Source organism: Manis javanica, chromosome 3 (genome assembly GCF_040802235.1).
Source record: "Manis javanica isolate MJ-LG chromosome 3, MJ_LKY, whole genome shotgun sequence".
Lineage (NCBI taxonomy): Eukaryota > Metazoa > Chordata > Mammalia > Pholidota > Manidae > Manis > Manis javanica.
The window spans coordinates 165,985,592-165,998,411 of NC_133158.1; the positions used below are offsets into that span (position 1 = coordinate 165,985,592).

The window sequence follows — 12,820 nt, forward strand, 5'->3', positions numbered from 1 at the left end:
TTTTGCCAGGGGTCCAAGTGAGGGAAGCATAAGACTTTGAAAAGTACCACATGGACCAGGCACACAGGCAAGGCAGGCATGTTGGGGCTCTCCACTGTTGCAGAGTCCAGGTCACTGTCCTGTGGTGTGCCTGGAAATGTTCAGCACAGCTCTTCTGCTTAACTAGCTGCCTCTCAGTAACAAGGGCCACTTGCTTATTGCTACCACCTGGTATCACTGATGAGTGGCGTATGTTACTTTGTCAGGCTTAGGAATTTTGTTTGAAGTTGAATTTAATTAATTACATGAATTTGACTAAACTTAAAGAAGGATTGTTTTTAAATACTCTATTTCCAACTGAAAAATAATAACTGCATATAATGAGGAAAATTCTAGAGGAAGTCTGACTTTAACCCCTAGTCCTACTTCCATAGGTAGCATTGTAAACTCCCAAGAATTTCCTCTGCATATTGAACCATATTTATATGGAAATATTTATCTGTTCTATCCTTTAAAAATCAGAAGTGGTAGCTGTTATAATACATGTTATAGTCACGTGTTTGTCTTCCTCTTATTGCCTGGTCATTTCTGTTTTCCTGTTATCTTAATGAACACCTATGAAATGTATTTCACAGATTTCAATGGGACAGATGTTACAAGACTTTGGAAAATTTCTTGGGATGTTCCTTCTTGTTTTATTTTCTTTCACAATTGGACTGACACAACTGTATGATAAAGGCTATGCTCCAAAGGAACAGAAGGATTGTGTCGGCATCTTCTGTGAGCAGCAAAGCAATGATACCTTCCATTCGTGAGTGTCTGCAGACATTTTGGTAAACATATCCCTGTTGGGTTATGTATGAATTAGTACCTACAAAAATAGAACTTCAAAATTTCTTTAAGAAATTCTTTTTTAATAAATACTTATTTGTCAACGAATCATTTGATAGTTATCTTTATATATAGAATCATAAGTAATCAGTAGGCCCACGTTAGTACATTGTGTCCCCTCCTGCAGTCCACCTGGACAGAGGAACTTGTGGTATTCTGTGTACTGTGAGCATTTGGGCCAGGACGGTTCTCTGTCGAGCCTGTATATAGCACGATGTCCATTATCTCTGCCCCTCAACTATTAGATGTCAGTCATTGTTACAGCGAAAATGTGCTCTCACATTTTTAACACATCTTATGTCATTAGAGTTGAGAGTCATTAGAGCTTCCTGAACAATCTTTTTTTTCTGATTTACTGTATCATAAGAAATTGAACAACCAGTTGTGAGGCTGACAAATTTCTACCTTCTTTCTTAAATAAAAAAATGGAGAAGGGGTGTGGAGTTACATGTTTGTTGTATTCCTATTATGTGCCAACTATTAGTTACTGAACTTTCACCTTATTTAAGGAATAAGATTAAATGAATAATAAGTATTCATCTAACACTGTCTATATACCAGGAACTGTTCTAAGTGCTAAGTGAAGGAAGCATCAATGAACAAAACTATTTCATGGAGCTTACATTCCAGAGGTGTTACAGGCACTAAAGAGAAAAAGGAAAGATGTAGTATATTATGCAGCAATAAGAGCTAAAGAGACAAAGCTTAGGCTGGGGAGGATATATGTGTGAGAGGATTCAGGTATAGATAGGAGGCTAGGGAAGGCCCCACAAGTGACATTCAAGTAAAGAAGTGACATTCAAGTAAAGCTGGTGAGGGATCAAACCATGAAGAATGTATGTGGAAGAAGAAAACTGACAGCTGGGAAGAGCGGCAAAGACCAAGGCCCTGAGGCAGGAGTATGGCTGGCATGATCAGGGGAAAGCGAGGAGGCCAGTGTGGATGGAATGTAGTGAATCCCAGGGAGAGGGGATGAGATCAGAAAGGTAGTGGGATCATGAAGGATCTTGTCAGGCCTTGTAAGGACTTTGGGCTATGGAGATGGAGAGCTATTTGAAGTTTTTGAGCAGAGGAGTGGCAAAAACTAGATATTAATAAGATCATAGAGACTGCTGTGTTAAAAAATGACAGAAAGGGAGGTTAAACAGGAATATTTTATTGTCCTATTGAGCATATATCTTTGTTTAAGGCAGGCACATCTGTACTATTAGATTAAAACTTACTTATAAAGTATTCTTGGGTTAGCAATGTTTTCTTTGTTTAATGTTGATACTAATGAATTCATTTTTGTGAATTAATTTCATTAATTTCCTTTTAAACAGACATGTAATTATCTTTACAGGTTCATCGGCACTTGCTTTGCTTTGTTCTGGTATATTTTTTCCTTAGCACATGTGGCAATCTTTGTCACAAGATTTAGTTATGGAGAAGAATTGCAGTCCTTTGTTGGAGCCGTTATTGTTGGAACATACAATGTCGTGGTTGTGATTGTGCTTACCAAGCTGCTGGTGGCAATGCTACATAAAAGCTTCCAGTTGATAGCAGTAAGTGTTCATTCTTTTAAAAACGTTATATTCTCCTCTGAGCATACCAAATATAGGCAGAAGGTAAGGCAACCGAAATTATAAAAATTAAGAATTAGTATCATTTTAAAATTAAATACCAATTTTTAAATCTAAGTAATGTATACTAACTGCAAATCTTGAACCAGATTTTAATCTCCAAGGTGTGCAAACATTTGGACGGTACAAACATTCCCTCTTTCCCTCTCATTCTCTTACTGCCCCCCACCACCCACTATGTGTGTATTCGTACCCTATGTTGCTTTTCCACTTGCCTCTTACAGAATCATGAAGACAAAGAGTGGAAGTTTGCTCGAGCAAAGTTGTGGCTCAGCTACTTTGATGATAAATGTACATTACCCCCACCTTTCAACATCATTCCTTCACCAAAGACCATTTGCTATATAATTAGTAGCATCAGTAAATGGATTTGCTCTCACACATCAAAAGGCAAGGTTAAACGGCAAAACAGTTTAAAGGTAAGAAATAAGAATTGCTGTATACCAATGATACTTCAATCAAAAAGAAAATTAGAATTGCAACATGGAAGTTTAACAGTTCCTAATCTCACAAACTTCCTAAAACATAAAGAAATATACAGGCTCTTTACTGCCTGGGACTGTTAAACTTTTGTATCTCTAGTACATGTCCTAGTATCTAACAAAGTAAGGATTCACTAAATACTCAGTGAGAATGAAAATTAAAGCTGCAATATTTTCATAATATCTGTTTTAAAACACTGAAAATCAGAATATTCTGTCAGCATAGATAAAGATTAACTAGTAGAGTCAGTTCATATTTTTCTAGTTCTTCTTGAAAGTTACTCATAACATTAATAATTTCAATACATGTTGCTATAAACCAGAGGAGAGGTAGGCAAAGGTTTTCTATAAAGGACCAAATAATAAATACCTTAGACTTTGTAGGCTTAGACCAAATCAAGTAAAATAACAAAAAAGAACACAAATTTCCACAAAATTTTTGATGAAATTAACAGTGTAATAGTAATTGAGTAATAATTTTTCCTAGAACAAGTCAATTAATGAAAAGAATGGAATTCCAATGGGACAGATAACATTTTGTTTACTTGGGGTTCAAAATTAATGTTTCCTATCATCAAATTAATTACAAAAGTTCGGCTGTAAAAACCATTCTTAGTTCACAGGCCATAAAAAAAACAGCAGTGAGCCACCTTTGGCCAGTGGGTTGTAATTGGCTTATCCCTCTTATAAACTGAGGATTCTTAAGACTATTAATAAATCAAGGTAAGCATACAGGTGAATGACTAAAACAAGTGTGAAGGCTATATTTGTTTTAAACAAGTGTTGAGTATTATTTTGTAATACATGGTGACAAAATATAGCTTAATGTAGCATTAATGTTTGTAATTTGTGAATATTTTTTAAATGTACCTCTTTAAATATTTGTATGCTCATTGTTAATATCATACTGTTGGTTTGTTTTGAAGGAATGGAGAAATTTGAAACAGAAAAGAGATGAAAACTACCAAAAAGTGATGTGTTGCCTAGTACATCGTTACTTGACGTCCATGAGACAGAAGATGCAAAGTACAGATCAGGCAACTGTGGAAAATCTAAATGAACTGCGCCAAGATCTGTCAAAATTCCGAAATGAAATAAGGGATTTACTTGGCTTTCGGACTTCTAAGTATGCTATGTTTTATCCAAGAAATTAACCATTTTCTAAGTCATGTAGAGAATAATTTTCAATAATAAATCAGAAAGACTGCATTTGCATTACTTGCAATTAAATCAATAAGATACTATATTGAAATAAAGAATTACATCAAAGCCATTCTTTAAAATATTTATAGCATAAATATATGTTGTGTAAAATATGTATATAGAATTAGTTTTTTAAAACCCTCTTAGTGGATTTTTGCAGAAGCTAACAGATTAAATAGATTTTGTTTGCATGCTTGGTGTTCTAATTTGGACAGTGCTTTAAATTTTTTCTTCTTTTTATGGTCAAGAAGGGCAGTTATAATTGTACAATAAGGTTTTGTAGAATGAAGAATAGCAAATGTGGGCTGATCTGCGTCCATAGAATATACTTGAAATACAGAAGTCATGGTTTTTTAAATCTGTTTTAGGACTTCACATATAGTCAGTACTTACTGTTTAGGAGTCTTTTTCTTTAAAATAAGTCTATTTTTTCTTTTGTTATAATCTTAAGTAACAAAGAAAAGAACTTAATGAATATTTGAATCTAATAATGAATATAAATTTTAATTCACTATAAATTTAATAAATACCTATACATTTAAATTCAGTTGTTTTTGTTATTCTGTTTACTTTTACATGGTTCTAATCATTTTATATTTTTAATTTTGCTTTTTTCACTTAATAGTGTTTTATATTTAGATTTTCACATATTGATATAGTCCATGTATTTAAATTTTTATAGATTACATAGTTTTTGAAAAGTATAGATGTAGACCTTTCATTTTATAGCTTAGAGTATTTGATTATATTTATAGGTTTGCATAGGTACCTCTCTGAGGTTAGGCACATGGCTTTTAATTTTTCTTAATCATAATAGTGCTATAATCTTTTTCAAGTTGAAGTGAATATTCGTAGATATAAAGCTAACCCAAAATAAGGATTTAGAAGATTCTTGTTTATCATGTATCATATATGGTCACAGCTGGTTTTGTTGTTGTAAACATTGGAAGAGCTTTCATGCAAGGATTTGTTTTATATTTGTGCTAAGGTTCTTGAGCTTATCTCCCAAAGTATTTTCCACAGAATTTAATGTAGCTGTACAAAAGTGACTTCATGCTTATTTGTTGATCATTCTTGCTGCTTAGGATGGAGAGCATTGGGTTTTTTTGAATTGGAAAATAAAATACCTATTTAAATTTTTCTTCCTGTGTTCATGTAAGGGATGTAGTTAAAAAATTTTTTCACAGGCTATTGCTTATATATTCTTGCAGCACTTCCAGTTAAGGGGGTATTCATTATCTTAACTGAATGTCAGATGGTCTTAAGGCCATGGGGTGCAGGTAGCCCTTGGTCTATAAGCACCACCAATCCAGGGATCATTGTCTTAATATGTTAGTATTGTGTTTCATCTTGCTTTTTATTTTTTTAATTTCCAAATTTAAGTGTTCCCTCTTTGGGACAAATTCTTATCAAAATGTTTATTGTAAAGTTATATATTTTGTCTACAGGGATATGCACTTCCCAGTTGGGATTTTACATCAGGATTTTTAGTCATTCTAAAAAATGCCTAATTATTAAATCAAAATATTTATAGAGTGCCTACTGTCTGCATGAATTACTTATAAGGTATATTTTGAGTGATAGCATATTGTAAGAAAAAAGGTAAATAAAAGTTGACATTAGAATATGAATCGAGTTGTCTGTCCATTATCATATATACCTGCATACTTCTTTTTATTGAGGTATAATTTACATCATGAAATTCACTCTATTAAAGTATACAATTCAGTGTCTTTTAAAAAAATCATAGTAAGAAAGGCCTAAAATGCAAAACAACATCAGACCCCTTCCTACCTCCAGTGGCAATCACATTTAACTCTTAGCCTGTTTCTTATATTTGCATGTAATATAGTCACACAAAGACATGTATGTGATGTCTATAGCAGCTTTGTTCATGATCCCAAACTGAAAACAACCAAATGTCCATCAACTATGAATGGATAAACAAATGGTATACCTGTACAGTGCACCACTCCTCAACAATAAGAAGGAATTGTGTCAGTTCAGTCAGAGAAGCAGAACGACTAGGATATGTGCAGGCCCACTTGTATGTTTGTTTGCATAGGTTTGATGTTACAAAACTGGAGCTAGTTAAGAGTATGAAGGTGTTTTGGGAGTTCTGCAGGTAGGTAGTTGGAAAGAGATGATGAATATAAAGTGGAATTAACAAGGACAAGCTGGAAACCATGGGGTGGACTGAGACCCATGTCACTTCTCACTGTCTCCAACTTTGATGACGCGGGTTACCTGTGGAAAAAGTTGCCTTTTAAAAAAATTAATTTTGCCAGATTGCTAAACACACACTTGGCCCAGAAATCAGAAAGGCTGAAGGAGGATCCAAGGAAAGGAGGAACTACTGTAGACCAGACTGCTGTCTGCCCTACACCAGCCAGTTCAGCCTACAGGTTAAGTTACATGCATGAGTTACCGAAGTGCCTGCATAAAAAGCAAAATGGCTGCTGCTTCACTTCTACCCTCCAAATTTCACATCAAAATGTGTCTTGTGGCCTACCTTAACTGGAAGCAGGTAAGGTAGAGAATTCTGGGAAATATAATACAGCCTCACCAAGTTGACACCAGAACAAACTACTGGTATATACAATAACATAGGTGAATCTTAAAAGTCCTATGCTAAGTGAGGAAGCTCATCACTAAAGGTTGTAAACTGTATGATTTCATTTACATAGCCCTCTAGAAAAGATAAAACTATAGAAACTGAAATCAGGTCATTTCATTGGTTACCCAGTCTGGTGGAAGGAGAAGACTGATAGCACAACTCATCAAATTCACTGAACAGGTAAATTTTAATGTATGGAAATCATGCTTGATTAAGCCCAACAAAAATACATAATGCTATGACAATAAGTAAGAAAATAATGAATTTTATAATTCATTATCACTCCAAAAGAAAACAGTGCTTGAATATTCAAGTTGGTAGCCTATCACTCACACAACACACTGGGTGAAGTATGGAAATCCGTAAATGACAAGGTGAAGAATTTTGTTTCATTTTTTTCAAAATTATTTTGCCTATTCTAGCTTCTTCGCTTTTTCACATAAATTTTGGAGGCTGCCTATCCTATCAATTTCTACCAAAAAGCCTTGTTGGGATTTTATTGGAATTGCATTGAAATAGAAAATTTTGTTTTCCTCAGAAAATGTATTTATAAAATGCCAAATAAGCTGAGGTTATAGGCCCTGGGGAGTAAGCCAGTTGGGTCTAATTATTCAGAATTACACTAAGAAAATAATGCTAAGAAGGATAATGGCTGCTCTAAATTTCTGATTTATAAATTACTTCGTTAGCTTTCTGGCATCACTGTCCCTTTTGTAAGAATATTGTTTCTTTAAAATATACTTAAGAATTGCCAGTTACAGCATTTCTCATTTCATAATTTCACATTGTTTTTTCTTCTGCTCTCCCAAACCCATTTGAAATAAGGATTTCAGATATGCAGCTCAAAATTAGTGAGGAAAGGTGTTGTGTTAGCTACATGCTTTAAAAATAACCATCTTTAAGAGACATAATTTCTGATGTAAATTAAATCACAGTAATACAATACAGCAGGTATATTATGTAGGAGGTAAATATATGTTCAAAAAAAAGAACTGTCAGCCAATCAGGTAAATGACAGGTAAGCTCCATTTTCTCCACCCTGCTATCAGCCATCTATAGGTTCCTCTCTCTGTGTGTGTCTCTCTGTGTGTTTCTGTTTCTCTTCATTAGAGAGGCTATTGAATCTATCTTTCAATTTTAGGCAAAATTATTTTCTTTGAAAGATACTAAAATTATCCAGGTACTATTTGAAAAGAATTTCAAGGATGAAAATACATTAGCTGCCTCAATAGCTCATCCAGAAATTGAATTAATTCTTTGAGTTAATTTAAAAATATTTTAAATTTCAATATTTTTAAAAAGCAATTTCTCCCATTTTATATTTCAGTGGAAATAGCCAACAATCACTATATTTTCTGTTTTTTATTTAAGCAAATAAAATATTTATTTAAAAATAAAACAGCCTTCCCCAGGAAGAGTGGACAATCTGGGACTGAAGCACAGCAAGGCTCACTGTAAGACTGTTTTTAGTATTAGCCCTGGCAACCTGGGAGGTGACCTCAAATACCTGAATGGCCTAGGAACAAAGTCTATAAAGATGTCACATTTCTATATCAGCTGAATTTTCATCACAATATGCCTTCATAATAGTCTGGGAAGTGATTTTAGTGAACCAGTTTCCAGAGGTAAGCCTTGAATATTCTCTCATTTCTCTCAGCTCTAAAGTTAAAATATCTTTTGATACCTTACTTTTTGCTAATAGAAGCTTAAGGAATAATCTCTATGTTCAGTAATAATTGTTTAAATGTAGAGGTGTTTTTTTTTAAGCTATAATACTAGGTGGGGACGGTTTTCTTATTCTCTATATCCTCAGCTTAAATACATTGTTGATGTTAAATGGCATAACTTTGCTCAATGAAAATTTAGCCCTTACCTATTTGTGTAAAGATCCTACCAGGACCGACCTCTGGACGTGCCCCTCTAGAACCCATTTCATCAAATTGAATTGAAGAAAATCTAGACCCCCTACTTCAACATTCTCATTCTATGGGTGAGAAAACTGCTGACACTTAAATTTGTCCAAGGTTGTATAATGACTGACTTGAGATCCTGAACCTGTTTGTATCGGGTAAGATATATCCAAAAGCTTTGCTATATTGAATTTCTTGCTGTAGTTCATCTTGGTCAGAGAACAGAATTTAAGATGTCTAGTCCCTTCTTTCCTAAACGAATAGTTTATTAAAGACTTAATTATGTTTGACAAAAGACAAAAACAAACCAATGAGATGAGCAAGAGTTAGAGGGAAAGTATGGACAGTGAGGTCGTAAATAATAACAGAAAATCAGGAGTCAGTCTCAAGAAAAATAACAAGCCAGGCCATGAACGGATCAAGGGTTCAGAATGGAGACACTGGCTAATTTTATTTCTGTGCCACTTTATATCCCAATCAACTTGGTTATTCAAGGATCTAGCAACAACTTAAGACCTATGGGGATCAGAAAGGATCCAGTTGAGCATTCTCGTTTTACAGATTAGGAAACTATAAAGTTCTCCCAACGCTACACCAGGAAGGAGAATCCAAGTCTTTCTCCTCCTCATCCAGGAGGCTCTTAATTGCATTATGTTACTGTTAATATTAATTTCTAGCTATGACATAAATCAATCCGCTGTAGAAAGTCGTACTTTTAAGTTTGTAAATCTTTTCAGTATATTTCTATACTTAAAAGCTCCATCTGGCTGTTCAAATCTGACCTGACCTTAGTATCAGAATGCCACAGGGACATCCTTTAAGCAAAAGATAATGTTGCAAATCTGTATCTAATCAAATTTTAGTCTTTTTAAACCTTGTTTTTAAGAGGAAGCAAATTGCAAAAATAAAGCAAAAGTTAGGATTTTGAATAGTAACTTTAGAATTCCTCAGAGCAAGTTTCTATGTATGTCCCAGAGCTACTCTGTCACCCAATTCTTTACATCCACGTATACTAAAAAGAGGCCATTGGCATGTGAATAATAACCCTCATATATTTAATTCAAGATGCTTATTTATAAAAGATAAAATAATATTCAGTATTTTGTCCTTGGACTAGGGCTTATGTATACATCTAAGGGACAAACTTGTGAAACTATTAATTCTAATCACTTAGTGCAAGTTACTAAGGGTTTTTGATTTAAATAATCCTTTCATCGTTACATTATAATAGTCATGTTTCTTCCCGTCCAATATAATTCTATTTTTCTTGCCTTACTACACTGACTAGACCCACCAATACAATATTTAATAGAAATATTGATTTCAGGCATTCTTGTCTTATTGCTGATCCTAAAGAAAATGCTTTCAATATTTCACCATTAAGTATGAGATCTGCTACAGGTTTTGTTGTCAGCTTAAGGAAGTTCCCTTCTATTTGTAGTTTGTCATGAATAAATGTTGAACTATTATCAAATGCTTTTCTGCCTTAAGATTAAATGATGTTTCTCCTTTAATCCATTGTGAATAGGGCTTAACAGAACCTTTCCCCATTCTGTCAAGAGTTGACCTTTGTTTAACTCCAGCTTAGTTTACCTGGTAATTTGAGCATACAGTATGTCAACTGTGTTGCTAGGCAAACTTGTTTATGGTAAAAATAAACCCAATTGGTAAGTTGCTTTGGACTAGGAGGAATTGTAACTGAAGTGTAAATAGCTGGTAGAGGAGACAGCTTTGGCTTTCCTAAGTGTCTATTTCTTATAAGCAGGCATGTCATCTATGAGGAGGCTGGAAGCTATGTCTGTGGCATTGGTACGAGAGATACTGGCTTCTGAGATGTGAGCATGAAGTGGGAATGTCTGCACCCACCTGACACAGATCTTGTCTCTTGGCATTTGAGACATCCTCCTGGGAGGCAGAAGAAAACAGCTCACGGATGGCTTGTGAACTGCTGCCAGACTGCTGCAAAGACTCCCACAGAAAGAGTCTGACACTGTCCTATTAGGCTCTGGTCCCTGTCTCGATATTTCTAAGGTTGCTGATACTAAGAGAGGCCTGTGGTACTCTCATGAGTCTAAATGTTTAGTTGCAGCTGACTCGCTAGTTGGCATTGCAAATCTGTCAACGCAGTGAAGCATGGTGATCGATTTTCTAATGTTACATCGAGTCACACCTTTCTGGGATAAACCTAACTTCATTGTGACCTATTTTGTTTGCTAGATTTTGTTTGATAATATTTTATTCAGAGTTTTTGCACCTGTGTTCATAAGTGAAATCAGATTGGTGGTTTTCCTAGATCCAATTATCTGCTTGAGTTTTGTCATCAACATTATATTAATCTCATAAAAAGAATTGCTGGGGTTCCTTCTCTATATAATCTAGAATCATATATGTGAGATTGGTGGTGCCTGTCTCTTAGGTGTTTGGTAGGTCTCCTAAGTAAAACTATCTTATGTAAAAAAGGATTTTATATTACTGGTAAATTTCTTTAATGACTATTTAGGCATTCTATTTCTACTTGAGTCTGACTTGATAAATACACCTGCCTTAAAAATTTGTCCACTTCATCTAAATTCTCAATTCTTAATCTAAATTCTATTGAAAAAGTGGTTCATAATATCCTTTTATTACCTTTTAAGATTCTGTCACATCTGTAGTAAGGTCCCCTTTTCATTCCTTGTTTTATTGTCCTATTAGAATTATTTTCTTGCTTAACCTTGTCAGAGTTTTGTCATTAAACCAGTCACTTTAGAGAAACACTTTTTGGTTTCATTGATTTTCCTGTTATTTATGATTACTATTTTACTCAATTTCTGTTCTTCTGCTAATTTTCTCCCACCTCTTAAAAGTTTATTCTATTGTTCTTTTATTAGCTTCCTAATTTATTTCATTCACAAAATTTTTTTTAACCTTTTAAAATAATGTAAACATGTAAAGCTATAAACTTTAAAGTGCTATTTAAGCTGTATTCCACATATTTTAAGGTCTAGTGTTTCTATTGTGGTTTTTATAATTTCTATAATTTTCATGATTTCCTTTTGATCGTGAGTTAGTAACAGCACATTGCTCAATTTCCAACATCTAATATTTTTTTCATCAGTTTATTTTATTAACTTCTAATTACTCATTGTTGAGGCCAGTGAAGCCAACCACCGGCTCCTGTTGTTTGTCTGCGTCCTCAGCTGGTAGATTCTCCATTGAAGCACATGCCCACGGGAGCTTTCAGGAATGACTCCCGACCCTGCCAACCCATCCACATTCAGGGCTTTCTTGTGCACCTTCAGCTGCCAGAACAGGGGGATTCTCCCTTTGATATTTCCATTTTGCTGCTCTTTGGATATCTGGTAACCTCTCCGGCTGGGAATTACTGTTTCCACCCCAAAGATTATTTTCCCTTATTTCTAAAACATTGCTTCTACTATAGGAGACCTTGTGGCCATCTTTGTCCATCCTGGTTTTCCTTCCTGCCTTCTTCAGAGAGGGAGGCTGTCCCCTCCCCCTTCCCCCCAGCTCCCGGCCACCTCCTCAGGGCTGTCCGTGCAAGGGACAGGAGCCCTTTCACAGTTCACCCATCACTGAGGGACAGTAGGTTTTTCAAAGGCAAAGGCAGAATGCATCCTCGCTGGCACGGCCTAGTCCAGTTACCTGGGGATGAACAGGATAGAGCTGTCAAGCTCACTTCTAATTTCAAGTCCTCTAAAATGACCAATTATGACTTAGGCTAGGAAAACAAGGACTAAACTCTGCAAGTCAGGGTAAAAGGGTTTACCTCTGGGGTGGAGACGGCTTCTCCTAGAGGCAGTGAGGGCACTGGGTTTGGAATGAGGACTCTGAATGTGGTTACCCACTTGGTCTCCCGGGAAATATGTGCTCTGGACAAGTCATTGAATATACCTGAGCTTCAATCTCTATTACAAAATGGAGGATTTGAACTGGGTGCCAGAGGGACACTATTCTAGCTCTAACATTCCCTGGTTCTGTGGGACTTCACTGTACGTTACTTTACATCAGGTCTATTTACATTGCTGCATCCATCTAATCCCCAAAGTTCTTGGAATGCTAATTCTTCTAACAAAGTGTAAATTGATACAAAGACAACCTTGTGTGTAAATAGCAGGG

The 12,820-nt window shown here is 35.2% G+C and overlaps 1 protein-coding gene across 7 annotated transcripts in view; it reads left to right on the forward strand.

Annotated features, from left to right (window-relative positions):
- The window catches only part of TRPC1 (transient receptor potential cation channel subfamily C member 1), a 65,166-nt gene extending 59,364 nt beyond the window's left edge, over positions 1-5,802 (forward strand). For all 7 annotated transcript variants that reach the window (XM_036996427.2, XM_036996423.2, XM_073232331.1 and 4 more), the window contains 4 exons: positions 615-790; positions 2,213-2,414; positions 2,717-2,911; positions 3,901-5,802. In XM_036996427.2, coding sequence (XP_036852322.1) covers positions 615-790; positions 2,213-2,414; positions 2,717-2,911; positions 3,901-4,128 — 801 coding nt within the window. In that variant the 3' untranslated portion in view covers positions 4,129-5,802. The remainder of the gene's footprint in view (positions 1-614; positions 791-2,212; positions 2,415-2,716; positions 2,912-3,900) is intronic.
- Positions 5,803-12,820: the final 7,018 nt, after the last annotated feature.